Source organism: Thunnus maccoyii, chromosome 17, assembly GCF_910596095.1.
Source record: "Thunnus maccoyii chromosome 17, fThuMac1.1, whole genome shotgun sequence".
NCBI lineage: Eukaryota > Metazoa > Chordata > Actinopteri > Scombriformes > Scombridae > Thunnus > Thunnus maccoyii.
Window position 1 is genome coordinate 15,924,408 of NC_056549.1, and position 24,023 is coordinate 15,948,430.

A 24,023-nucleotide genomic window follows, 5' to 3' on the forward strand; every position below is an offset into this window, starting at 1 on the left:
ACTGACGGCAGACGGCATGCACGTCCTTGTCCTACAAGGTTACGAATCCATTTCATCTGTGCAAGAGGGGAGTGAATTAAAATAAATGATGGCCGGACATTTATTGCGTTCTGGGGGTGAAGGAGGGATTGGGGAGGAGAGGCACAAGTTGCGGAGTGAGACTTGTGTCTCATACCGAGCCAGACTGGCAGACAGTTTGATATCGACTGGCACGCAGCGTTGGCACAAAGAATGAAGACAATACGAAGACAATAAAATTATCCGCCACAGAGCTGAGTTTGAATGTGTTTGTTTTTCTGAGCCGGCCATACATACTTCTGTCTGAGCTGCTGCTCTGCTGTCATACATGTGTACACATGTTGACACATCCACAGGTCATTGCATAGCATATGCTACTAGTCAAAAGCTCAGCTGTGTTGCACGCTGCAACACACTGACAAGCAAATGTGTTATTACTGTATAACAGTGTTGAGGTACACTCAGTCATTGATTAGGCCTTTTTGACTGTTTTATTTTGATCTGAACAGTAAAAAAATGCTTCTGGATCAGGGTTTCTTCTCTGTGAAGCTTGTTAAACGAGAACTGTTATTATTTACCCAGCATAATATTTATTATTGTGTCAGTGGCAATAATGCGGGCAGTTAGAAAAAAACTACAAGTAACCAAAAATTATATGTTTGCTCTCTGTTATCAACTGCACACATGCCCATCAGATTTTATTCTGCTTTTGCCTTTTTTTGTATTTGGCATTTGTTGATTTCTACATATTCTCATAAACCTCCACATGACGACTACAGCGTATTAATTTGTAGGTTGGAAGTCTTCCTCTTAAACCACTACTGTTGATTCTTTTTGTGACATGTTTATAATATTTGTAACCTTGGAATCACTGCTTACATTTAAAATTCAGCTGCTCTGTGATGTTGTAAAAAGACAGGGATAGTGTTTATAGATGTCACTGGAGAACCACTGCGCATCACTCCAAACTGCTGCTTGTTTCCGTCTGCGCATTCCAGAAATACATCCTTGGACCCAAAGGATCCCTCGCTAAGTGACTTTTTTTCCTGTTGACCACAAAGCTATCAATATGTCTGCCTCTTGACACTGCCCTATCTCTCTCTGGACACGGAGGCCGGACTCTGAATGCTGACTCCTGCTCGCTGCACAACTCTCCTGGACCTGTTCCAGGACACTCTATTGTAATACGGTTATTTTTAGACAAGCCGACGCAAATAAATATTTATAGTTGTTTGCAGGTCAGGGGTCTCAATGAACCGCAGGGTGGACGGCAGTGAATAAACTACAGTATGTAACTACGTAAGCATGAATAAGGGTTCAATAAAGCAGAGCAAGAATAAACTGATGGGTTATGAACTGTGATATTTAAGGCTTGGCTCTTTGGTCGCTCAAACTTTAAAACAGAAAAAAAAATACTTGCATAAGAACTACAAACTATGGAGCAAATTAATCTATCTATCAATATTAATACTGGTTATGCTTCAAAATAACTTAAGTGGAAAGCTTTCCTTTGCCTTATGGGGTTATTCATTGCAATATGGTGTTAGATTTTTACTCACAGTTTCCTTGAATGCAGCTTTCTCATTTTCCCTGACATCTGGATGCCAGTGATAATAGCTCTGGCGCTGATCACTTTTACATTAAACTTTAGTCTGAATGGAGATGTGTGTCACTGGAAATTATTACACTTGTCACTTCCCTCCTCTTCCTATCAAATTTATACTTTAGAGAGGGTATTTCTATGCAAAGAGACTGGAATGACCTAGACAAAGCCTTGGCTTGGGTGATGAAGGAGCAGCGCAAAAAGGGAAAATTTTAGGTTCAAGGAAATGAAGAAATGCTGAAGAAGCCAAAATGGTGATTGAATGGTAACATTTTCCTGTGGTTTCCCCCCTGACCAGAATTTGGACAGAATATGGGGGAATATTGTGTTTCTGTCATTGTTCGTCTAGCATAACTCTGAGTCTAAATATAGGTTATGTAAGAACGTTTCAGGCCACATATGCAAGCGTACGCGCACGCAAAACACACACAAACACACATGAATTCACACTGTCTGCTTTTAAATGGTGACGTTTCTGTTTCAAAAATTAGATTAATCCCTCGGCCTTTCGAAATAACTCAGATATTTCAGATAAACTGAGTTAACATGCTATCAAAATGTAAAATCATTGCAGTAATATAACTACTGTACTGATGCTTGGATATTGATTTGATGTTTAAATGGATTTACAAAGAAACATAACATTATAAGACAGAACATTATGTAAAATTGTTATACCAACAACATGTAGTAGTCAGCCTGTCCTCACAAGATAAACAACAGTACAGGTCGAAAATTCAGCCGGCAAAAACGACCTATAGTTATGTTACGCCATCTAACAGCCGTAGCAAGTATGACCCGGGAAAGTGACGCCGTTCAGATGACGTCAACATAAGGTGACAATTTGTCTTATTAGGAGCAGGCCCGGTTGGGTGGATGGCTGGATAGAATGATGGCAAAAAGTGTTGTTTACTGTATAACAATGCTGAGGAGACTGCTGTTCGCTTCCCACTTCCAACCGCAAGTCGGGACGGATTTTTAACGACTGTTGTGGTGTTTACTGTTACCATGATGATGACGGTTGCATAACTTTAGTAGAAACCACGTTTCAAGTGATCATTTTAACCCAAACTATGATCCTTCCCTGACCAAGTTGTTTTTGTGCCTAAACCTAACCCGACATTAACCACAGCGTTGTCACACCATAAAACATCATTATTTTTTCAGAGTGATTTGTAACGATTTTGGAAAGCAGCATATTACGCTCCTATGGTTCGTTCTGGAGCGTAGGTACAATCGACCTATGTAGTCGTTTAATTATGAGGATGTGTTTGTAGTAGTTGTTACACACAATATGAATCCTGCTTTAACCTTCACTTCAGCAATTTGAAACAAGTCAATATCTGTATAAAAAGAATGAGGCAGCATGGCTCTGAAAGCGTATTCATGCAAAAGCTATTTAAATACAGCATTTTTAAAAATAAATGATGAACAGAGTAATCTACACGTATAGATGAAGATGAATCTTGTGTCCAAAAGTTGAGTCTGTTCTGTTTCTTTCTCAGTTATTCATCATTCAAGAGATTGTTGTGAAAGTGTGCGAGTGGTCAGACAATGCAGTGAATACAAAGAAGTCGATTTTAATTTCTGAAAGTAATGGTGTACACCATCTCTGGGACCATATGTACCCATAATGGATCAGATTCCGCCAGAGCATTTTGTCCTGTGCCTTTCTCAATTTTCTGACTGTCTCGAGAAAGAAAAAAATAATAGCATGGTGGACTGCCCAATCTGCTTTTCGAAACCACATCAATATTTGCCATTGCAGTGAAATGGCTTGCAACAATTAGTAATCTGTAGTTTCAACGGCCCAACAGTCCAAACAGTGGCATATTTTGACCTTCCTACCAACCACCCGACCAGCCGTTTGTCAGTCAAAGCTGCACAAATAACCAAGCTACTCAAACACTTGTCATCATCGCTCATCAGCATCTTGATTGTTGAGGAGGACAGATCAGAGGGAATGTCCACATACATCCAGCGTCCTCTGATGTGACAGCAAGGGTTTATGGGATAGCAACGTGCGAGCTCTGCCTGCTTCACCTTGACCCCGACGGCCCGCTTCCACCGCCACCGCTCCTCCCGTCTCAGGCTCACCGGCCTGACCTCGTCATCCCAAAGCCTCTGGCCTCGCCTCTGACGGCTGAGTTATTACCATAATTACCCAGGAGGCATTGCAGGGAGCGGCCACATGGCAGAGGCCGCCCATGTTTAACAGAATATTTGGGTGTTTTATCGGCTTTAACTCAGCCCCTGGGGCAGGCGAGAGGGTCCTGGATGATAAGAAAACCACTCATGTGAGAAATGAAGAGGACCATTTCACAGACGGAACCAAGAAGAGGATGAAATATACTGTTAATGCAGCAGTGGCCAGTGCACATATGTCATATATTCTCTAAGACAAGGTGTAAATATGCTCATATATTCAAGTGGTGTCGAACAGAAGGACTTAGGTGGAGATGACTGCTATCTAAAAACAGCACTTTAAACCTTATCCAATGAAAAAGTACTCGGGTTGCTTTGTTTCAGCATCAAATATTTCATGTTTCAGGTGGAATACAGGCAGATAAAACAAATAATATATATTATTTATTTTTCACAGCAGGGATCTTCCGAATTTGACAGACTGAAGGGGTTCAGTTTTGGGGAGATTTTACTTTTTTTTTCATCCTGTTTTTTGTTCATCATCATCATCAGAATCATCATCTATGAATTTGCTCAATTCATAGATGTCTATGGGATCAAACAGACTGTAGTTCAACACACCTGCAAACTGAACACAGGGTCATAAAAAAGGTGTCTAAGAAAAACAATAAAATTCACCCTAAACTGAACTATTCCTTAAAGAAAAAATAGTTTTTCTGTTTTGACAATGGAAAATTAAATATTTTTTTTTTTAGTTTTTAAAACCACCTTACATTTCAAGACTAGCAATTTCAGCTGTATGCAAACTTTTTAAGAAAGCGCTTTATAATCCATGTCTATACTGTCATGTCTAACGAGCCAGGAGGCCATGCATATTCATACAGTTAGAGTGAAAAGTACAGCCCATCCTGCCATACACAGGGCAAAGGGGCCACTGGCTTCAGGCCAACAATGCACAGAGAGACAAAGATTGCGTACAGTAAGAACACACCTCTATTGTTATTTGTATTTACACTTAAAAGCTCAGTCAAACCCACAAAGAGAAATATAGAAGCACACACACATACACACACGCCCTCACCTGCTCAGTAAGGTCAACACATTAGCATCCAGAGACATACAGTATTCAGACTTTCCTAGTCCTATATAGCTACCCATCAAACATGTCCAAGATAGCGCTTAGCCGTGTGTGCCCGTGTCTTATTATGCAGACCCATCTGTGTGGGTTCAAAGGTCATGGCCGGGCCTGGCAGGGGCTACAGGTGAGCAGATGAGAACAGTAGGGGCTCGGTTTAATTTAGCTAAGCACTACAGGATGCGGTGCGCCCCTGTACCTGGGAAGGACGAGTTGAACTTTTCACACTGTGCCTCAGACTCATCATTTCAATGAGAGGAAAGTTGAGGAAAAATGAGTAATACAGTCAGAAAAAAAAAAAGCTTTTGACACAGAATCTGTGTTTCGTCGTGGCTGAGTTGCTCTTTATTTTGTGTGAGGGTTGTTCAAACAAAGACAGACAAGCGAATAAACACACAGGCGCACAAATCTATGTACACACAGGGCTGTCACTAAGTCTCTGTTTTTACCTCCCTTTCTTTCTCTTTTTCTGTCTGAAACACATCCAAGCACACAATACACACAGACATATTGAAAGAAGATGACTGTCAGCAGTGTAACCGTATGTGTGTGTGCGTGTGTGTGCGTGTGTGTATGTGTGTGTGTGTGTGATCATGGTGTGAGGGTGTGAGGGAGAAAATCCCTAATCTGGCATGGACCAGCTTCCTGTCTAGACTCTGCATGAGGAGGCCAGCACTAACCTGGCGAGTGCTGTAAGTGTGTGTATGTGTGTGTGAATGCATACATGCACATTACCATTGTATCTGTGTGTACTACTACTAATGTATATGTGAGCACAAACCTACATTACGTCTGTGTCTTAGAAAGAGTATTTGAACGCCATCATTGTTCTTGTCCAAACCAGAAACCAGACGTTAACCTCTGGCCTTCCATATCTACTGTCCAATGTCTGTTTCTAGTTGGACACCTTCCAATAAAGCTCCTTTTTGTTTTCTCTGTTATTTTGACACTTCCTCTGCCACGCGTGCCAATGCTGCCACGATTCCAAAAAACAATTTCCTCATTATCCTGCTTGCAGCACTTACGGGAATACAGAGGTGGGGGTGTGGAGGGTTAAAGTTGGAAGGAAGTGGAAAAAAGGCCTGATGTGGTTTTCCTTGAAATTCCATACAAAGAGCAGGGATGAGTTAGAAAAGAACTGAAAGACTTTTTTCTTGTTTTCTTTTGTTTTGACTTGTTTTTCTTCCTTATTCTCTGGCCCTCCTACAGGTGACAACTAGAGGTAGTAGTGAACTGAAAGTCGTATATTTTAGCCCAGACAGCATAAAAACAATGAAGATGAAGAAAGTTAATTCACTGAAACAGAATCCCTCATGGTTTGGTAACATGATTAAACTGAGCTGAATCATAGCTGAAATTGCTGACAGCCTCTTGCCATCAATCATTCTTACAAAACCTGCCATTAGTAATCACAACAAACATTACTGAGCACAGCAACTTTTGACCGTCTTACTCACACAGAGTGCTAATCAAAAAATGCTAAGTGTGTTTAGCCTTAGCTTTGACAGTATTTGTCTGGAGTCTGAATCAACATCGTGGACATCGCTATTTCATATTCATGCAGGGGCCAGCAGCAATGACACCTTGTCCTCTGCTTTCCAAAAGGCCTTAACTCAGCAGATCCCCAACCCTTTAGACCCAGATGTAAAGTGAACAGTCTTCACCTCTGTGACATCAGACCGCCACAATATGCCGTCTTATGGGAGCAAGCCATCACAGAAGCCTGCCAAAGACCACGGCCAGGACCATGGCAGCCAAAAAAGCCAGGAAGAACAAAAGCAAAGGTGATTTATTTGGAGAGATAGAAACACCCAAATAATAAATATTTGGGCCAAGTGGTTTTTTTTACAGCCCTTTTCTTTAAATATCCATAATCAATATTTTCATGCCAACATTTCATCAAATGACTATTTATAATATGAAAGGGGTCGATTGTAGTGATGAGAATTATCCTGTAGCTTTTTAGCCTCTTTTAGCTCCTTGGTTTAGTTTTACAGTGAACACATTTACTGTTATTCAGTCTCGTTCCTCTTATCAACCCTGTTTTCATCAAACAAGGTCTGATTAACCCACTATATGGTACTTGCCCAGGCTAGCACCAAATAGCAGACAGAGTTAGCAACCAGCTAGTATAGATAGTAAAGCAGCTAAAGATATTTTTAAATCTTCTGCCCCCTTGTGGGAAATTTTTTTTAAAATTGATCTGCCAAACATGATAACCCTTAAAACAAACTAGACAATTTCATGTAAAATGTCTATGTAATTTACGTACATTTACATTAATTTCTTTAAGCTACTATAAAAACTATACTATAAAATGACCAAATAAGTGCATTTAACATCAACAGAAACAGGAGCCAGATGTCATTATAAAATTTAAGTGTATCCCTTCCAACAACTAAGAGTGTGCAGCTACTTAATGGTTTTTTTTGTTTGTTTGTTTTTGTTTTTTTGGTTGGTTATTCTGAGAAAATTAGGAGGCGCCAGAATGTCGTGCATCCGAAGATGTTCAGTGACTCAGCTATTCTGACTTCAACGGGAAGCTCGTTCCACCATTGTGGGGCCAGAACAGAGAAGAGCCTTGAGATGAGTGACAAAAGGGTTAATGCACTGACGGGGCTGCCAACGGTCACACCAGAATGTAGAGTTTGACCATGGCTTGGAAAAATCTTTACCTGAGAGCAAACTACAACAGGGAGCCGGTGTAGAGAAGCGGAGTGGTGTGGGATAGCCAGTCTAAATCAAGTCTAAAGATCTTAGGCCGCAACAAAGACACCAAATGTTTCTACCTCTATTGTATAATTATTGTGTATTGTTGTGTATGATGTGTGTTGTCTTATATGCCAGTGCCAAAGACGAATTTCCATTTTATGTAAATTTAATGGACAATAAAGTAGTCTGAATCTGAGTCTGAAAAATCATAGCAGTTATTTTGGAGCTGCGAGCTAACACAGAGAAGAGCCACTAACTCTGCACATGACTGTCATGTTATCATATCAGGGACTGTACTTTTTAACTGGAAGATAAAGACATAAAACTCAGACACTACAATAACAAACTCACAGACAAGCTTTTGCTGACAACACGTGATCTAACCTTAAGTCATCGTCTAGCCGGAGTGGTGTTCCTTTCCTATGTACATGTATAAAGAAAACGGATGACTAACACAGATGGTGGACAAATCAAATGAGTCATTTGAGTTGTATGGCTATGACATATACACATCATTGTCTCCGCTGGTGTGGGTTTTAGGGGTCTCCTGTTAGCATTCCTACCCAACTGACTCCCCAAGTATGACTCATAGGCTTGTTACCCCCAGACAAAGCTGACTTTACTGTGCTGGCTTGTCAGTCCGCTGTAGTAGGGGAAATCTGGCAGGACGCTGCTTAGTATTTGGGGTTTGTCTGACTCTGTCTAGCCAGTCTTAAGTAGACTGACTGTGTGCATGTGTGTGTGTTTGTACGTGATTAGATGATAAAGTCTGTCTTCTCTACAGAGCCATGATAAAATCTTACGAACCGCAAAGCTGTTTTATATTTTGTAAACAAAACAGTTGCCAATCACCAGGCCACTAGAAGAAGTTAAACACTATAGTAACTATTCAGACCAGTACAGTCAGCAGGAATCTAACCTACATTACAGGAAAAAGAGGACATATTCCTCCATAAAGGCTACCAGCATATGTTTTTGTTTTCATCCTCCAGTCTGTAGCACATTCCTTTTCCGTGTGTTGCGCGAGACGGAGAGATTGCCGGAGAATGACTCACTAAAACCTGACCCAGCAGTGAGGTAATCACTGGAGGACGCTTGGAGTAAAAGTGAACTTTGACGGTGATGTCTGGGATCAGACAGTACTACAATATGTGTGTGTGAGTGTGCATGTGCGTGTGGGATGACATAATTTTTATGTACCAAACAGAGTCCCCGTGATGGTGTCAGTATGGCTTCCTGATGAAGACAAAAACCCGAAACCCATTACAGAATTCCTGTCCACAAACGTGATAGGACACTCAGATAGATACTCAGCCCAGAAGTACAGCTGGTAGTTGCTCATTTCTAATTCTGCACATTTCTTTACATTTCTGAGAGGACCAGAGAGGAAGAATTCAAGGATGAGTACTGCAGTGGTGTTGTGGTGTTGATGTTGATTTCTGATACTGGTTTTCTAATTTACAGCATGTCAGCAGATTATTATATCAATAATGAAATAAAAATTAAGTGACTCATTATTTCAAGGAAATCACAAAATAATTATATACAGTACACACACACACACACACACACACACACACACACACACATATATATGTATATGTATATATCCATACACATATATATTTTTTTATGTATTGACAGTTTTTACTCACTTACAAATACTGTAGTAGAGGGTGTGGACTCTTGAATATAGGTCACTTTTTTAAGGATTAAATATAAATTCTTATATGACACAATCCTCTGGAAATGTTTACGATGTTGAGTTTCTCTGCTCTTGCTTCTGTGTACAGGCACAGAAAGCAGACATTGTTTGTTACGCAGCATCACCTGCTGGCTTAATGGAGAACTGCCAACATTACAGTAATTGCCGATGGTGTAGACAGAAACAGCCGCAACACAGGTAACAAGGAACCTCATAAATGCCATCAAAATAACCCAAAATTTAGTTTACAAGGGAACTGTAAACTTTGAAAAGGAAACTTAAATAAGCCACATTCAGTAAAGGTATATTCACTGATGTGTGCCACACAAACTGGAAAATGGTCTACTGGAAAGAGATCATCTTCAAGAACAAAATTCACAAAACAACAAAAAATGTCAAACACTCTGTAAGAGGGAAAAAATAGAAGAAATACACTTTTCTTGTCACTTGCCAGACTCTTCCAAAACCCCCTATATAAAACTCCAATAAATGTATATTCATTCAAGAGGAAGTTACCTGTGAACATAATCCAGGCAGCAATTACACTTGCCAAATCAGTGTAATTGGGAATGCAATTTAGTTGTATATGAATGTAATTTCTAGGAGACAGGGTTGAACTGTTCGCCTGCTTAAACAGCACAATGGAGCTTTTTAACAACTGGTGTTCACTTGAACTACTGATTCTGATATTTGTGCATTTTGAAATGAAACAGTGAAAAGAAACTTAAAATTCCTGAAATACCCAATAGAAGTCAAAATTATTCTATATCTTGCATGGTTCACAGATCTTTGAATCTCTGAATCATATCAAGCAGGTGACAGTATGAGACTGACACATAAACATGTATGAAACATTAATTTTTGTCCACATTGAAAGTATCATAAATTACTTTTTTACAAAATATGTAAATATAAACCTTATATTCAGCTCCAACTACAGCAAACTAGCAAAAGAAACAAAGATAATGTATATATTTCACACAGTTACCTGAATATATGATTCAAAGCCAAATATTTACCAAGTTTGGACATTCTAGGAAATTATTCTTGCTATGCAAACTGGTGGGCAAAAGCAACATGGTGAAATACCAGACCCCATGTTTGGGTATGGGGGCCTGCAGTGGTTGAGTGAGCTTTGACCTAAAATAGGTCTGAGGAATGTGGATATGTTCTATGAATAGAGATAAAACAGACTGTAGAGGGGAAAACATCAAAAAGATAAAATAGCTTGAGGACCTGCAAATAAACCGGCAGACATCACTCCAGAAAAATGATTTTTGTGTGACTGGTGGTTTGCAGAGGGCATGGGAAACTCTGCCTCGACAGAGGAGAAACTTTGGTGCTTTTGAACAGTAATGCAATCATGTTGCCAGAATGTGAAGTCTTTCTGTAATTTGAGAGCAGCATCTGACAACAATTTGTCCCATATTGTGTGGGTCTTTCTAGCATGGCTCCAGCAGAAGACCGGACAAAGGACTGAACTGTGAATCATCAGAAATTATCTCTCTGGAATGTCTACGCCTAAAATCTATAAACAGATTTATTGTCATTTTCAATGGTTTAGATTGCATATCAAAACAAATCCTCGTTTTTTAAAATTCCCTTTTCTTCAAAGCAAGTTTATGACACTATTTAAGATTAAAGTGAAACAGTATAATACATGATTTATGAACTTGAGTTGGGTCACTCAGACTAAATATTTCAAACACAGATCCTATACTTAGATTTAACTGTTTTGTAGATCCACAATGGCCTTTTTGAATCTGCCTTTAAGAGGGCAATCAAAAGGAAAAGTCTGTGTTTCAGAGTCAATAAACATCTTTACAGCATAATATAGTTTAAAGGAAATCGTGCAATAAGACTATAAGAAGAATTTAATAGGGGGAAAGGGATCCTTTTAACCCTGTAAGGCAACTGCGATTACAACAACTTTCCACTAGAGGGCGCACGACCCAGCCATACCTACAGTACCTTACAAACATTAACTCTTACACCTCTGCAAGATCACAACTGAAGATGCTGTTAAAACACTTTTTAAACACCAAAAAATACCACAAGACCAGACCTTCACACTACTTTCAAGAAAGAATCCGATGAGAACATTCAATCTAAAACTTGCTCAGATGATCAAATAATAAAACAGTAGGTTATTTTACATGATTACTGTGTCACATTGGATGTCTGGTGCATGAGTGGTGCATAGCACTGAAGCCTGTTATGATTTGGTCTCTCCCGGGTGCCTGCGGTCCCTCCTCCATCAAACGTCAGAAACTAGCGGTATAAAACACACGAGAGGCCGTACCGACCGCTCAAAGTCGCACATACCTCGTTAACTGACAGCCTGCGGTCTGCCTCCTTAGAGACAATACAGAGGCACTAGATTTTAATGAGACAGAAAAGGGGAGAGATACGCCAAGTTGTGGAGCGACTTAAACATTGCTGGATTGAGCACAAGAATGCAAAAGAAAAGTCTGTTTCTACAGAGATATTTGTGCCGGATAAATGTCATATATGCGGGAGAGTTTCTGTCGCGCTGGACTTTAAATTGAGTATTGTCTAATGGGCGAACACAAACTTGGATTTCTGCTGATAACTAAAGGGACTGCTACGAGAAAACGAATTAGGCGAGGAGTTTTTTTATAATTAGTCCCCAAGGGAGTTAAAAGAAACAACAGCAGTGTTTATCCGTTTGATTTGAAGGCTTATTGACACTGACCTTGGCAGTCCTCGCCTGTGAATCTGCACAATCAACTCCTGAGCGAACCAAATGCACAGAGAAAGATGCATTTGGGTAAGGCTTTACTGTTTGTCCTCCTCCTCAATTGCGCAACTTTGAGCTCATCCCTGTCAACTTGTGCCACCGTGGATATTGACCACGTGAAAAGGAAGAGGGTTGAGGCGATACGAGGTCAAATTCTGAGCAAACTCCGACTGACAAGTCCCCCACACTCCCTCGGACCGAGTAAAATCCCTTATCAAATCCAAGCATTGTATAACAGCACCAAGGAGCTACTGGAGGAGCTTGGGAGGGATCGGCAGCAGAGTTGCGGTCAGGACAACACAGAGACAGAGTACTACGCCAAAGAGATATACAAATTCAACATGGTCTACGGACCGACAGAAAGCAGTAAGTATTATCATTCTTCTGGCAAATGAGCCTCAATCACTTTCCCGTTTTAATGCCAGCAATCCACACGTTGGTGTGCTGCGTAATTACGCACCAAATGAGGAGTGACTCATTGTTACTGATAAACATAGTCCAGCAACTCAAAAAAAAAAACAAAAAAAAAAAACTTTAGCATCTGTGTTAAAAATATTTGTGAGTCAACACAGTCTCTACTTAAAAAAAGGTTTGTTTGTGTTGTTTGTAAAAGTGAAAGTTGAACTTGCTGTGCACTTGGGAGGATGTGCTTTGTTACTGGAGTGCTCACCAACCTGTTTTAACCCTCCAGCAGTGTTCCAGGAAAGTCACTCTCCTCCTACTCCTGACTCCACTCTTCCTCCTCTTGTTTTTTTCCTCCATGGATCCTGTCCCTCTCCCCAGATGTTCCCATTTCCTTTCCAGTCAGGCCCAAATGAGAGGGACATCTGCCCAGGCGGAGGGGGGATGCCTTTAGGAGAAGGAGTAGGAAAAGTTAACAGAGGTGGACAGAAAAAGTTAGATGATGGAAGGACCTCCCCGTATGCCTGGACAGAAGGATCCCCCTCTCTCTCCTGGATTCTTTGGGGTCACATGAAGTCCTCACATATGCAGACACATCACTACCACCCTCCTCCCTAATGAGATGGAGCTTAAAGTGACCCCACTGCCTGTCTTGGCCAGTGAATTAAACACACAGGTGGCCCATGAGCATGACATCACTTACTACAGAGCTCAGGTTTAACTTTGCTAAACTGAGTGTGAAGCTGAGGCAGCATCCAACTCTGTAAACCTGAACGATTCCACTGTGCCCTCATTTTATTACCACTAGGTAACATTAGGCAACATTCACTGCTTAGTTTATAATGAGCTTTATTTTCTTTGAATAGTCAGTAAAGCTCTGTCAGGCTCACTATTTCTTTCTAGTGATTTTTTTAAACCGCCTCTTGGCACAGCTATTTCCTCTATAGACTTGAAACTAACTGGAACTGGAAAACCTGTGTCGAAAGGTACATGTGTCAGTGCTTGAGGGAGATTCATACAGCATGTGGTCCAACTGAGTCTGGACTACTGAGAAAGTAGAATAGGATAAATACTGTGCGTGTGTAAGAGCCGGAGAGGGCCTCATGGTCTAGAGCTAAGCCAAGATCATTGCATCACAGTCCCTTTGAAATCAACAGGTGTTTCACAAAAAGACCTATTCTCTCTCTACAGTGTTCTGTTTTGAATCTCACAAAATGCTTTTGACAAAAAAAAAAAAAAAAACAGGCAGTAGGTGGCTAGAGTTGGTGCGGTTGTTTCATTGCTGGCTTCAGAGCCACAGATGGCTTTAGGTACAAAGATGAAAGACTGATTTACATACGTGTAATTTTTTCTAGCAGTTGGGGGGAGAACTTTGTTTCCCCTCCTGTAATTTCGTGTCCTTTTTTGGTGTGATCAGCTGAAAGACAGGGAAATGGCAAAAACACAATATAACACAATATATGAGCTGAACTGGCACAAGTACTATTTGTGTGGTCAACATCTGCAGTGCTTAGATACTTAAAGATCCAGTTTGTAGAATTTAGCGGCATCTAGCAGAACTGACTTGGCAGAAATGGAATATAATATTCATAAGTATGTTTTAATTATTGTATAATCCCATGAAATTAGGAATCGTTGTTGTCATTACCTTAGAATGAGCCCTTTATATCTACATAGGGAGTCGGTCCTCTTCCATGGAGGCCGCCATGTTTCTACAGTGGCCCAGAACTGACGAACCAAATACTGGCTTTAGAGAGGGCCTTTCGCATTTTTCGTGAGTTTCGCGGCCACCGTAGGTTCTCCTACATGCTTGGAAGGGGAGGTTGAGGGGGAGGACTATTCAGTTGGTTGCAATCTGTAATCTCACCACTAGATGCCACTGAATCCTACACACTGGTCCTTTAAAATGTTGACAAGCTCATCTCATTCTCCATTTTTTACTTTCCTAAAACTGTGGTATTGGCATGGTAGTTTTTTTAATGTGTCCGGGATGATCTCATTCTTGGAAATATGCATTCTGTCAATAGCCTGTATATCCACGTGCATATACTTATCCTGCTCACTGAGACTGGTTAATGTGATTTTCATATGCTGGAGACGGCAGACGATTAACAATTTTCAGATTTGTGGTGCTGAACTCTCATTCCACTCTGGCACAGACAACTACTAATTTCTTCAGTTAAATGACAACAAAGAGACATAATCTGCCTTAAAAGATTATCAGAGTATATTATGGATACTTTACAGAAATGATTTAAGTTTATAGATATTCTGTATCGTCATTATAATGTTTGCATTTAGTTAAGGGTCTAAACGTTTTGTAATTTTTTCAATCAAAATTCAAAGCATGTATTAGTTTTACATATATCAGCATGGATGAGAGCCTCACCTCTATTAACAGGTGTACACATACAAATTTTGTCTAGTGCTGTTTCAACAAAACAGAAACTAAACTAAGAAACTAACACGTCGTCCCCCACAAACAATGCACTTCATATATAATTTCCTCATGTTTTCAAAATCGATTCAGTGGCGTCTGAAATAAATAAATAGTCACTGATCCAAAGCTCCTTTATATTATTCTTCATAAGATGTGTCACTTGTCACTTTAGGCCCAAAAAATTACTTCTAAAGATGCATCCTAATAAACAGTCTCCCTACTTGACATTAGAGATGATGATTCCACTATAGGAACTACTTTCTTCCTTTGATTAAAGATGTATGTACATTTAGCCTGAGGCTTGTTTGCCAAGAGCAACAAACACTTAAATGCATCTGTCCTTGCCAGGTGCTAGTGGGCAGATTTTGATACCTTAAGACAGAGCCATACAGGCCGTTTCCCCCTTGTGCTAAGCCAAGCTAACAGGCTGCTGTCTGTCCTCTCATCTAACTCTCAGCAACAGGATAAGTGTATTTTGTGAAATGTCAAGCTATTACTTTAAGATCAGTCAGAAACAGTAGATTGAGAGTGAGTTCAGTGTTAATGAAGACACAGCCACCTTAGGGTGTTGGTCCTTGTGCTACAGCATAACAGGACCAGAAAGATGGCTTTGTGGAATACATTTTTGACCTGGAGCCAGTGACATCACTCTCTTTCCTTTGGTTAATGTGGGCAAACACACACTCACTTTTTGACTCTTTTCAAGGTAAACTGTTGACCTTTGGTGGATCTGAGGTGGCTCTGTGAACCAACACAAATCCGTGACAGGTGTAAATGAAGCAGAAAGCTGCTGGAAGACTGGCAAATTACTGCATTGAGAGGCTGGGCGGCAAACATCGGAAAGATTTCCTTTTATAGCGTGGTGCGCATACAGAATCTGGCATATGTCAATGACTGAGGTTGTGGAGAAGTCATCATGGTCAGAGGGGTTTTGGGTCCAAAAAGTTGTCAGTGGGACCGGGGATAGCAGGGTTTTTGATATGCAGATACCAGGGAGGTGAAGTCATACTAACCTCAATAATAATAATAATACTTTTTCAATTACAACATTTTCATTTCCACCAAATATAGACAAAATGTGTTGGAGAAACACAGGAATTCTGATAAGGCAGGAAACGACACTAATCATTCACTGAGTAGATAAACGTTGTGCCAGCCACTAAAGAGTAAATAAACCCAAGTTCATATTTTAGGTGTAAATGGGTTTGTAAGTCTTCTTGTATATAAAAAAATGATTTTAAATCCATGCCATTATTTTCACATAACTGTATGGCTATATTTCAACACATCTGAGGCAATATGATATGCCAAAAAAGGAAAAAAAAAAAAAACTCATTGCATTGCCATCTAGAGTTTAAAATTATTATGTTTGCTGCCAACCCAGTTCATGATATCAGTTAACAGAGTACTGTACCTCTTTAGAGGATGACTGACATTACTCTGGCATCAAGTGGATAAAAGTTTAAGCATGAAAAGCATTTTTCAAAATTGTGTTATAGGTGGAAACAGGCTGAAACTGAGTGTTTTTTTTTTAACTCATAACATATTGTTCATTCACAGCAACACCTTGTTCTTTGTTACTATTATTAAGTTATTATTTGTGTATGGCTTCTTACCACAGGTGAAAATTGTGAAAAGATCCTCAAAATAGCTTTGATGTGTTATCGGAGAAGTAATAATGAACATTATTGGCTGTTGCTACATAATCTTACTCTTACACGCACATGAAGGAGATTAAGCGACTATCAGTGATTAAGTTGTCCAGAGGTGATGTAGCAGTTGAGGTTTGTGTCTGGAGATAACACTGATGGTATTCCATCAGATCCTGATAAGATTTCCTAAGCCTGTTCTGTTGCTAAACTTTTATTTTATCCTCTCTGTTCCAGACGATCTGCCCAACTGCCCAAAAGGTATCACCTCTAAGGTTTTCCGCTTCAATGTCTCCGCCATGGAAAGAAACTCAACCAACCTCTTCAGAGCAGAGTTTCGAGCTCTGAGGGTCCCAAACTCAATTGCCAAGAGGAATGAACAGCGGATTGAACTCTACCAGGTGCGTAAAGGTACCGTTTCCTTGTCCTTCTACCAAGATCAAAGGCAGAGCTCACTTTTGAGCCAACAAGGAGCTCCAAAATCTTTATAGATTGCAATTCTAGTCTATCAACATCATCTCTTGGTTACTTGTTCCCTTTTACATGATTTCAGGCCCTAATTGATAAAGAGAGCCAATGACAACCAGATTGTGGTTGCAGTCGTGGGTTACAGCCAGACCAAAAGCCAAGAAGTTCAACAGGCCTGATGAATGTTTGCAGAACCCGGACAGGGTTTCAGATCCAGATCTAATGTGGTCCCCATTTTGGTTATGCAGATGTCTTGATATACAGTATGCAAAGTTCATTGAGCTTTTAAAAAGGGGCTCTGCTGAGTGATGAAATTACGAAACATACACATTACTATGTGTCCAAAGGTCTGTATTATTCTGTTGCAATGTCCTTGGCATTAAGGATCCAATACAAAGATGATTATTGAAATAAAAATGATTAAAAATACCACAATATACCAATCCTGTAGTCAGCAGTGATGTCATGGCAAACCCAAAAGGACATTACCAAACAGAATAATAGGCAACTGCCAACATTAACTCAAGTTTTAAGTGTATCCATGAAATGTGGTTAAACCATTTATAATGTTTATCACTGACTGTTTCACATTGTGATTCAAGAAGATTTCCAGAGAAATCTAACAATTAAGTATAATATAATATAATCAACACTAACATCTGGGCCAAACACACAACTAAACCAAAATCCATGGAGGGTTGTTTGGTAGCTATTTTTTGCAGAAGAATTTAATCTGGTGGCCCCGCAGGCGAGCAGCGGGGGCAGGTGCTCTCATTCTACCAAAGCAAAACATTTATACTGCCAGTTTCAAACACAGAGACGAATACAGGGCAGTGTGGAGGAGGGTCATACTCAAGTCAGATTTCATATTTGTTCAGATTTTTAACCAAATTTATGGGAAACAATTTAAATGTGCATTGGGGATGAAGTCGGGAGCCAGACTTACTAACTTACTTTCATTGGTGTTCCCACAGAACACACAGGATAACAACCAAGTTTCTTTTTAAACAAAGGCTATGAACTGAACATGCTCAAACATGCACAGTCTGTTTTTTATATAGAGGAAGAATAAAATGATAGGCAGATTACAGTTAATGTGAAAGGGGTGGTTTGCAATGACAAACCCAGTTAACATCCAACTCTGCAGCTCTTCACAGCTCTTTTAGCTTTTAGCTTGTTGTTTTGGTCACTAATTTGGTTGAATTGTTAAATATTACTGCTCTCACCATCAACAGCAGGAAGCTGTTTTCAGCAAACAAGCTACAATGAACTAATCTATGCCTACAAGAAATGACATAAAGAAAAAATTAGCAACTAGCTAACTAGCTGGTATAGAAAGTAGCTAACTGTTAGCACAGCTAGCAAGCTAAAGAATCAGATATTTCTCGCAGGAGTTGGTGGAGACCAAAACACGAGCTACAAGAAGAGTGAATATTGGACTTACTTTTATCCAGTGGACAGAAACATGACTGCAGTTGAATGCTAATATCTCCCCATGCCTGCTGGATTTGTAAATTATCAGTAATGCCTCCGAAAATGTTAGCATATAGTTCTTCTGCCCCCAAATGACCGAACTAAACACTCAAACAGAAAAAAACAGCATATCTAAAGGCCCTGCAGACTCCTCAGGTGTTTTTAATTTGGCTAATTAGTGTAGATATCTGCTCAGGTTGAGGTTAGGTGTGATGTCACCGGCCTCCATGTTCCAGTCAGAATGATAAAGGTGTAACAGTCGCACCCTAACCACAAAACTAATGAGTGAGTGAGGGACAATCAATCAAGCAGTGTCTGAACTTGCTCACACTGTACCGACAAGAGGTCTAATCAGCCAAAATAAGTGAAATCACCTGGGAGGGTGTACCATGAATGTGCAGGTCCCTTAAACAATTAATTAATTAATCAATTGATTAATGATTAAAGTCCCCTTCCACTCAAAAATGTGATGTTTGACACAAGAAGGTTGTTTTCACATTCATCGGTGGAAAATGGAAAGTTTCTCTGCACTCTTGAATCCAATTTTAAGAGGTGGGCTTACCAGCACAATTTGTGACATCACAACTAGTTTGGAAGCCAATCCTTGTCCAATATTTAACTTACACAAGTGTGATGTGGAAACTTGAAGCCTCCAGTGCACAAACACTGAAAATGGACTTCACAGTGAACAAGAAGACATCCCAAGTCCAGCAGTTAAACTTCTGAACTAAAATATATTTGCATATTAACAGATTCTGTAAATTTTAATGAGGGAGAAGGAGGAGGAGGTGTCATTTTAAGGATTTTAATGTCGTGCTTATACTTTTTTTTGCAAAAAAAACAATATCAGAATCACATTATTGTTCCAAGCAGTCTATTTTTATGTCTTAATACATGTCTGGAGGGGATCTTTAAGAATTTAAAAATACTTATCTACGGACCCAGGTTATGTAATGCATTACACGATATGCAAATAACAATAACCTGGAAAAGAAACAACCAAATATGCCTGTACAAAAGGATGATTAGATAGCAGGCCCAAATCCATGTTGGGTAATAAAAAAAACATGATAATAATAATAATACATTTTTATTTATTTAGCATATTTCATAAAAAAGATGAAATGCAATACACTTTACAAAACATTAAAAAAAACTTATTAAGACTAATGCAAGAAATATTAAAAACATACCAGAAAGCATTGAAAAAGAGATATTTTGGTCACTTTATTGGACCCAATGTCCCATATATGCTACAATTTTCTTTTCTTTCTCTTTAAATCATCTGTTCATGCTCAGGTAATCACAAAATCTTAGCCCATACTGTGGCATGATTCACTAGAAGTGATTAAAGTTCTTATTGGATAATAGGAACAATGAGCCATGAATTTGACAAGTAACGGCTTCTCGTGCTAACGTCCTTTTCCTGTGTCCACTCTATTACATGTTATTTTGTTGAAGCCGCTTGAGTATTAAGAGACCGTTTATTATTGCTTTGCAGATTGTGAGGCCAAACGAACACATTAGGAAACAACGCTACATCGGAGCCAAGAATGTGCTGACCAAAGGTACTCCAGAGTGGGTCTCCTTCGATGTGACTGAAACTGTGCGGGAATGGCTGATGAACAGAGGTAAGACTGAGGTCACTTCATTTCACAAACAATCCAAAATTGTTTCCAAAGGCTATTATTAATCCAAATAATCATTCGATGTTTGAACTCAGAACCCTGACTTGCATTTTCCTACAAACATTGAGTTTTAAAGAGGGAGACTGTTGGCTTGTGCTTCTTTTTAGAAGAAAAAAAAGCATTTTGACAATCCTCTTTTCCACAATATTTTGCCATTAGGAACAAATCTGGGTTTGGAAATCAGTGTGCACTGTCCCTGCCACACCTTCAACCCAAATGGTGACATCATTGACAATGAGAATGAAGTGCTGGAGGTGAAGTTTAAAGGTGGGTTCCAACATTTTGTCATATAGTCTTTTACGCCAGGGGTTAGTTGAACTTTTAATCTAATGTCTGTTTGTGTTAATGTCTTCTTTTCATCTTTCTTACCATTTTATAATCCTTCCTAACAGTTTGGATGCAGTTCAGATCACATTGCATGCTCATATCTTACGTCCTTAGTCCTAAAATTTACAGGATTTATTTGTTAATTATTTTTCAAATATGCCTTAATTCTGGTTATTTTTCTCACTTTGGGGAGTTTGATAGAGGATGGTTTATTTAGCAGTAGTGCTGATGATTGTTTGTCATTATATTGAAGGTGAACTGTTCCAACTTTTGCCTCAGAGGACTCAGAATAAACTTGCAATGAAAATATTGCATTTGTGCTTTTAGAAACCATGTGTCAGACTAAGATGTCTTTATTTTCTTTTTTCTTTTTTTTTGAGTGTTTTTATTTCCGCATTGTGTAAAAGAATTACAGGGATGACAGTTTCATACTCAATAATTTGGCAAATTGTATGCTCAGACACAGAAATTACAAGAGAAAAAAGCCACTAAATAGTTGGTTTAAGTGCTCCTCAATCATGTCTGTAATTAAGGCGTGGATGGAGATGAGGAGCACAGCCGCTTGGACCTGAGTCACCTAAATAAGCGAAAGGAGCAGCCGCTGCCTCACCTTATCCTCATGATGATCCCACCCCACCGCCTGGATGCTCAGTCCACACGCCGACGCAAGAGAGCGCTGGACACAAACTACTGTTTCTCGTAAGGGACACATAAATTGTCTTCAGCGATAGGTTGTAGTACTTCCACATTTAGTCTTTGTGTCATTCAGTTTTCACTTGAAATGCAAAACTGGGAAAAAATTTAATCTTTTTTTGAGCTCATTAGTGTCAGTGTTCACATGCATAACATCCCAAACATATACTGCAATATATTGTATCTGGTAGATCTTGCATGGGACCAAGAAATTATTGAATGTCATCAGTTTATACGCATGTAAATGCACCATCACAAAAATACATTTTACACTTAACTGAATACACTATTGTTGCACATCCTCATTACAGAAACACAGAGGAGAGCTGCTGTGTTCGTCGGCTCCACATTGATTTCCGGCGTGACTTGGACTGGAAGTGGATCCATGAGCCCAGTGGTTACGATGCCAACTACTGCTCCGGGCCCTGCCCTTACCTGAGGAGCTCAGATACAACACACAGCTCGGTAAGAAGACCCCCACAGGGAAACAAAACAGGACAGTTTGTGAGAGACTCTACCACAGTGGGAAAAAAAGAACAAAAACATATTTATTTGCTTCTAGCCATTTAGATAATCTGTTTCATTTGCCCAGATTTTGAGATGTCCACCTCTAAGACTGACCCATCAAAACCCTACCTGAACTTTGCATGCATGAATTAATTTTACCAGATCCGAAATGGCCCTAAGGGTTATTAGACTGAATTAATAACGCAGTTGACTAAAACAGACCAAATCAGAGAGAAAACACTAACACTGTCAGGAGCATCATGTGCCACTAATTGAAGAGCAACTCGAAAAGAGTAGCAATACATGTAATTTTTTACTCCCCTTCACAGTCCACACTGTCATTCACACTTATGATGCACCACATGATCAGAATTGATAGCAAGATCCACTCTAATCCACTTGTATCAAGCATATTAACACAAATAAGCAATGTTTTACAGAAATAATGTCCAAGTCAAGTTACTCTGGATAATCCACAAACCTCCTGTGAGAAGTTTTCTTTGGAACTACTTTCTTCTGGAGAAATAGTCCCTATAAAAACTGTCAACATTGTTGAGTATGAGGTTTTATTCTTGACCATGGTAACAAGGTCAACATTTTGTCTCTTTTAGCTTAATGTTTTGAGTTCCAACACCACCCTGTAAAATGGTATAGGCAACCATGTCCAGCAAACCATTTTCAGACAGGCAGACAGCATTTTGTAGACCTTAATCATACCAGAAATTCTTCGTTTTATTAATACATCTTCATGAATTCTCAACAGTGTGTTAGTATTCATTGAATTGTCAGTCAGTCTTGCTATTACACTGATTTAAACCAGCCACCAAATTATCAAGATTCCATCTCTAGTGAGGCCCTAAATATAATACAGTTTACAATACGATCTGTAAATACTCTTTTATTAAATCTCTTGTGTGCTTTCCAATAGCTGCTGAGCCTGTACAACACTCTGAACCCGGAGGCATCGGCCTCCCCCTGCTGTGTCCCTCAAGACCTGGAACCCCTCACGATACTCTACTACTCTGGACGAACCCCCAAAGTGGAGCAGCTCTCCAACATGATTGTCAAGTCTTGCAAGTGTAGCTGAGAAGACATGAAAGGCGAGGTAGTATGGCAGGATTTTCTCGGCACTGACCAAACCCATGCTCATTGACTTTTGGACTTTTAGCTGTGACAAATACTTAAACTGACCCTGTGGCCTCAAGGCCTCAAGATCTGAACACCACTCTGAAGGTCACACATTTTTAAGGATGCAGATTTTCTTTAAAAACTTGAGGTCCTCGTTTTGTTTTCCTTGTTCTGTATTTTTTCCTCCCACTCAGTCAGTTCTGGATGACAATTACTTATTTTAATCTTAAAAGGTCTAACCAAAACCAAACTTCATCTTTCAATCAAGGTATGATCTTAAAATATTTCCATCTAGATTTGTGAAGATGGACAACACAGTCCTAAGGCTAGATTGTGGAGAGCCCTGTACAAATATATCTGTGACAAAAAGAAAAAAACAATGATAGAGACACGTGCTTTATTCTGCGCTTCAGAGCTCAAGCAAAATATTCCACAAAGTTATACTGTAGTTTCTGCTAAGGGTGGAGCCAAATCCGAATACAGTATTCAGAAAAGCACAAATAGGGAGTTTTATGAATATTTATTTCGTATAAATATTTTAGAAATTATTTGTTTTAGGGAAGAAAAAAAACCATGTCAGATAACAGCGTGCAGGTTGGTTATGTCACTGTCTCTGTCTCTCTCCTCTGCTCCGCTGTACCGTCTGTATGTCATGGTTGTTTAAATGGCTGCAGGTCTCTGTGTATAGCAGAGCTAAGCTTTAGCTGAGCAGTCAGCCCAGTCATTCATGGCCTGGGAGACCTGAGTTTGAGACCCAGTGTGGAGACCTACCTTGCAAAATAGTTGAATGAAAACCTATTTTGACACTTTAATATCCTAAAATTGGAAGTGTAATAAAAACAAAAACAGGATTTTTATGCCTATTTCCACTTTCATCCGAATACAAGTACAGAAACAAATAATTTTGCTGCCTCAACAAATACAGATACAAATACAAATACTGGGCTCTCTGCAAATCCCTAGTTTCTACATCTTCGGTAGAGCAATTTTCCTGTTTCTAACCTTTGGACGATATTGTTAATAATCACAAATATAGATTGTGCTCTCTTGAATGGTTTGAAGAGTCCTTTCGGGCTGGATTTTTTTTTTCCTTGAACTTGCCTTAAGTTCCCTTCCTTTCAAACAGTGGGCATTATCTTCAAACACAAAAGGAGAAAGGACAGACTTGC

At 39.5% G+C, this 24,023-nt stretch overlaps 2 protein-coding genes across 4 annotated transcripts in view; one reads left to right on the forward strand and one right to left on the reverse strand.

Moving 5' to 3' along the window:
- Positions 1-18,906, reverse strand: part of LOC121882331 (steroid hormone receptor ERR2-like) — a 99,245-nt gene extending 80,339 nt beyond the window's left edge. For all 3 annotated transcript variants that reach the window (XM_042390517.1, XM_042390516.1, XM_042390515.1), the window contains exons 1-2: positions 18,483-18,906; positions 12,754-12,929 (exon numbers count right to left, since the gene is read on the reverse strand). The gene's annotated coding sequence lies outside the window, so the exon portion shown is untranslated. The remainder of the gene's footprint in view (positions 1-12,753; positions 12,930-18,482) is intronic.
- Positions 11,503-23,730, forward strand: LOC121882333 (transforming growth factor beta-3 proprotein-like). The gene is made up of 7 exons (XM_042390519.1): positions 11,503-12,445; positions 16,808-16,971; positions 20,013-20,142; positions 20,359-20,466; positions 21,060-21,225; positions 21,531-21,684; positions 22,655-23,730. The coding sequence occupies exons 1-7, from the start codon at positions 12,100-12,102 to the stop codon at positions 22,811-22,813; spliced, it is 1,227 nt and encodes a 408-aa protein (XP_042246453.1). The 5' UTR covers positions 11,503-12,099; the 3' UTR covers positions 22,814-23,730.
- Positions 23,731-24,023: the final 293 nt, after the last annotated feature.